Genomic DNA, 5,859 nt, shown 5'->3' on the forward strand with positions numbered 1-5,859 from the left:
TCTTGCCATAACGCAATTACTCGTGCACGAAGCCCGATCGAATGAGATGTGTAGCTTCTTTTAGATTTTATATTTTCAATGCTGGTCATTGCTGGAAAGTTTATTAATATAAATATATAGTTTAAATCAATATAAATAAATATTATAATTAAATATAATATAATTTTTGATACTTACCATTCGAATTTTTTTGTTACATGATTAATTTTTTTGTCAGGAATTTTCAATAAAGTTAGTTCTTTATTTTTTTAAATATAACAAATTCAAATTTTTTATTTTCAAACATGATTTTTAATGTATTTTTTAAGCGCTATCTTTTGGTGAAATTAGTTTTTCAAAAAAGTTTATACTTTTTGAGAAAAATGCATTTTTATTAATTTCTATTGGCTGCATGATTAATTTTTTTGCTCACTGTATAATATATCATTGATATGTTTATATATACAGGCGCGGATCTAAGGGGTGGCCATTATGGCGATGGCCACATAGTTAAGGTTTAGCGGCAGCCACGAAAGTTATGGGTTTTTTCGCTTAAGGAATATCCCCTAAAAATTTTAATTTGTCTGCCGTAATTTACGGATTTTGGCTATAGAGATTCATGCCATGGCCGCAACAGTTCTTATTATACCTTACCAACGTTTTATTCAATCAATAAATGCTGTGAAAAAATATTAAAGTATCGATCTTTTATCGAAGTTTCAACCGTGAAAATAAAATTTGGCCACACAGTCACAAATTCCTAGATCCGTGCCTGATATATATATATATATATATATATATATATATATATATATATATATATATATATATATATATATATATATATATATATATATATAAGTGGAGAAAAACAACTTTTTAATAGTACTTGATGCTGTTAATTACAACTTAAAAACGAATCAAATTTACTGTAGAACGATTTCTGATGTAATAAAAAAAGACGCAATCGTTTAGTCTTCAGTATCAAAAGAGTATAGAAGGAACTTATTAGAATATGTCGATTGTCGAAAGTATCTTATGTTGACACTTAGATATTATTTTGTTTTTTTTTGTTGAGCAGGTTGTTTCCTTTGTGTGATAAAACTTCAAATTTCTCGTGAAGGCAAAGGTTACAGTTTTTGGTTTCTGAATTGTAAGATTTGCAGCGCTTTACAATTCTCCACTTTACTATAGGTGTAATGGCTTTTTCTTTGAATTTCCCAATTTCCTTCGAAAGCTCGGTATCATTCTTATACCTGACCGTATTAAAAGATTTTAAATGGTTTGCATATCTTAGCTTAAATGGTGTCTCGCTAATGCCAAAATAAACTTTTTCTTTGAGTTCAGGATTTTCGGAACTCACGGTAGCTTGATAAAAAAATATTACTTAACAAACGTTGATTGTTTTATAGACAAGCGGTTTTGGTGATACAATTGCAGGTGTTAGTTGATATGCTTCTTTGGCTTTGTAAAATCTTGTGATTGCGAATTAATGATGGATTTTACGTTTTGCATGCAGCTGCAACTTACCTCGATCGAATATCTACTGAATATTTTGTGCAATCTGTGATTTACCGGAAAGTGAAGGTCAACCAATGCAAGTAAGCGATTTACTTTTTTTTTTCCTCGCACTGACTGAATGGAGAGCTAAACCATATGATATTTCGCTTGCGTTTTGTATTTTTAGTCAAGGCAACTTGATGTTGATAATTAAGTTTACATTTATAGCCTGCTTTATTTAAAGCCTCTTCGAAAGGTGGTGTAGCATTTTTATAAGTTTGTTAGATGAAGTTGAAGATAATCTTAAATCAACACGAGGTAGTCTTTTGATAACATTAGGTGGGTGGTTGGAATCACAGTTGACATTGTTCAGTTCATTATCACATTTCGAGTACGGCCGAAAAGAATTGCCATTTAGATCGAGTGTCACATCGAGAAAATTTTTGATTTTCATGTTGCATTTGATGGAATAGCTGATGATTGCCGTTTGGCACGAATTTTCAAGTATATATATATATATATATATATATATATATATATATATATATATATATATATATATATATATATATATATATATATATATAAAGTCAAAAGAAAGATTATTCAAAAAGTTTAACGTTCTTCTAAACGAATTTAAAAGTAACCACGGTAATAACAGCTGCAAGTTAACCACGTATACAAAGAACGCTGTTTTAAATCTATGCAGTACCGAGATTCCAAAACACCAAAACGATCTTCTTAATCTTGGCCCACACTTTGTACCTTCTTTGAGAGATATCCCTTATATGGACATTATTGCAATAACAGAGTCTTTTGCTTTAAAGCTGGAATATAACAACAAGATTGAAAATGCACAGGATTTGAGGAAAAATGTCTTAAAAGAACTTAAAATGGGCAAAAAATTAAGCCAAAATTTAACAAGAGAACAAAGAAAAGCACTTAAAGAAATTAAAGAAAGCAAACTTGTCGATATATATCCGTTTGATAAAGGTAATGGTTTTGTTAGAATAGAACACGAAAAAGCTTTAGAAAAAATTCGCGAACAGATTGGTCCAACAAAAGTTCTGAGTGAAGATCCTACTTATAGTTACGCGACTAAGATCAGAACCTATCTCTCACAACTTAACAAAAAGCAACGATTTTCAAAAACTGAATATGATAATATATATCCAAGTGACCCCATCCCACCTCGTATGTATGGTCTAATTAAAGCTCACAAACCTGAAAAATCCTATCCTATGAGAATAGTAGTATCAACAATCGGCACGCCTAACTATGGAATATCAAATTACTTAGTAAAGACAATACAACCTGTCTTGAACAAAAACAAAACACGTTTAAAAAACTCTTTTGACTTTATTAACAAAGCAAACTCATGGAATATAGAAAAAAATGAGGTTCAAGTTTCATTTTATGTAGTAAACCTCTATCCATCAATTCCACTTAAAGAAGCTACTTTCATTCTTTTGGATCAACTAAATAAAGATGATTCCTACAAATCTTCTACTAAACTTACTATATTGGAAACTAAAAAGCTGATAGATCTTTGTTTACATCGATGTTATTTCTTGTGGAACGAAGAAATTCATGAGTTGGAGAATTCCGGTCCTATTGGCCTTTCGTTCATGGTCATACTGGCGGAATCTTTTCTACAATACCACGAAGAAAATGCTTTTAATATTGCAAAAACATTAAACCCTCCTCTTGATTTAAAATCCTATCTAAGATATGTTGACGATAGTCATGCTAGATTTTCAAAAATTCAGGAGGCAGAGCAATTCCAACTTATTTTGAATAAACAACACCCTGCAATACAATACACAATTGAAATTGAAAGCGAAAATAAAACTTTAAACTTCCTCGATGTAACGATAATAAATAACACTAATGGTAATTACGAGTTTAAAGTTTACAGAAAAGAAGCCATTACGAATATTCAAATTAAACCTCACTCAAATCACGACCCCAAAATTTTAGGCGCAATATTTAAAGGTTACGTTCACAGAGCTTACTCCATATGCAGTGATTTACATTTACAAAACGAGATAAATTTTCTAATTCAAATGTTCAACGAAAATGGTTACGACAAAAGTCAACTGGTAAGTATTGCAAACCAAATTAGAAAAAATCGGTCTATAAATAAAAACAAATATCAATCCGAGTGTGACACCCTCCATACAGTTTCATTACCGTGGATACCATCACTCTCCCCAAAATTAAGAAAAATATTTAGAAAAGTTGGATATAGGGTAGTTTTTAAATCGAATCCCAATTTAAGATCACTGCTAACGTGTAAAAACAAATCTAAATTACCACGCAATAGCCAACCTGGAACTTACTTAATTGAATGTAACTGTTTAAAGAAATACGTTGGCGAAACGAAATTACAAATTAGAACTCGAACCCAACAACATCAAAAATTCTTAAATGAGGGCAAGTATCATCAGTCTGCAATAGCCACACATGATAAATCATGTTCAGAAGAAATTAATTGGGAGAGAACTAAAACTCTTAAAGTAGAGACAAAAAAGTTTGATCGGAAGGTCCGTGAGGCTCTTGAGATACAGAGACACCAATGTTCCCCTCTAAATGGCGGGATTAATCTGGATAATGGGCAATTTGTTAAAACTAAATTTTGGACACCATTTTTTACGTTTTTACGTAAGGATATAAAAAAAGAAAGAAGCCATTCAACTGCTGACGTCAGTTAATTTTAACCGTTTTTTGTAATTTAAAATAATTTATCGAGCTGATGATGCTGGTAACCATAATCCAGCGAAAATTTCATCATAAATTAATATTTGTATTTAGAGAATTCGTATTATTTGATGTTTTTTATTAACATAACATACACTCTTATACAAGATGTCAACATTCAAATCATATATATATATATATATTGGGTATCAACAGTATTATGATTGATAAGAATTATAAGATTTTGACGATTAGAGTTAGATTGGTTATTTTTTGATAAGACAAGTTGTTTTTCGAAAGCTTGAATACATTTGTAATTCTACATTATTGCGTGTGGTATTGTTGGAATGCTCTTTAATTGTTGATTTTTGCAAGTACCGTGTGATTTTCTCAGAAGTACCATGTGATATTTTCAGAAAAAAAAGATCATAAAAAAGTAGAAATCATGGTAAACTTCGCAAGCCGTTCTAAGTGCTTTTTTGGATTAAAACGTCTTGTGTTGGTATGAAGATTGAAAAAAATATGCGCCAGCAAGGTAGGCACAAAAATGGCTCGATTTTCATTGGTCATAATAACTTTGCTAATATATATAACGCATGTTTGTTATACACAAGTTTATTTATATAATCCTGAGTTATTTATCTACTAACAAGTGTGACCTATATGCTTATTACTTCTCTTCTGGAAGTTTGGAAGAACATTAAGTTTCGAAATTTGCTGATTTTTTTGAAAGTAAAGAAAAACCTTATTGATTTTTGCAATCAACATGTGAAGTCCTAAGAAAAAATAAATCAACCAACATGAAGATATCATTGCAAATTTCGTAGGAAACCGTTCAAATGTGCTAGTTACTACACTTTTAAAATTAACTTTAAAAGAACATTGTAATTAGGTAGACAGGACGACTAGAGATGCAGAGCTCTCCTGAAATTAATAGGATATAAACAAAGCTGAGGTTGTCCAAATTTTAAAACTCTATATATGTATATATATTGTATAGAGAAAAATATTTTAGAATTAGAAGTTATTTTCCTTATACTTAGAAGAACAAAATGGGTTGTTAAACTGCATCACTAATTTGAATGGACCTCGACCAAAATGGTTTAAAATGCTTCATCATACCGTTTCAGGACGCGTTGATTGAGCTGAATACACTGTTAAATTAAGAAGTGGATTGCCAAGAAGATTAAAAAATATGCAGAATATTAAAATAGTTCATTCAAATCAATTACCGTTTCTAAGTAACTACTATATATATAAGTATAGTAAGCAACTAAACATGCTCTAGCATTTTTTTGAGGTTAGGTAAACGATAAACGTATCAGAGACTTCGTTATAAGGTAATCCGGAGAATATGATCTTATTTTAAAGGTTTAAGAATTTAAGCGAAGAAGGATCGAGATTTACACATTTAATTTGAGTATGAAATGCTCACCATAACGTTGTTGATAACTCTTCAACTTTTCAAAAAAGTAATATGTGATGTTTGTGAGAGAACTCGTTGATAAAAATATTCTCATATTATGAAATAAGGAATAGTTATTATATGGAACAAAGCGTTCTTGCGTTTGAAAATCGAAATATTTTATTTCAATTACCAATTTAATATATGTGTTAGACTTGCATAAAAATCTCTAAATATAGTTTAAATGGACAAATGGGGAATAAAAATTACAATAC

At 30.2% G+C, this 5,859-nt stretch overlaps 1 protein-coding gene across 1 annotated transcript; it reads left to right on the top strand.

Annotated features, from left to right (window-relative positions):
- Positions 1-2,267: 2,267 nt before the first annotated feature.
- LOC149876427 (uncharacterized) lies at positions 2,268-5,128 on the top strand. The gene has a single exon (XM_090075390.1). The coding sequence runs from the start codon at positions 2,268-2,270 to the stop codon at positions 4,191-4,193; it is 1,926 nt and encodes a 641-aa protein (XP_089931516.1). The 3' UTR covers positions 4,194-5,128.
- Positions 5,129-5,859: the final 731 nt, after the last annotated feature.

The sequence above is a fragment of the Hydra viridissima genome, unplaced genomic scaffold, assembly GCF_058129835.1.
Source record: "Hydra viridissima isolate aposymbiotic clone 2 unplaced genomic scaffold, HvirCarnegie_v1 scaffold_20, whole genome shotgun sequence".
Classification (NCBI taxonomy): Eukaryota; Metazoa; Cnidaria; class Hydrozoa; order Anthoathecata; family Hydridae; genus Hydra; species Hydra viridissima.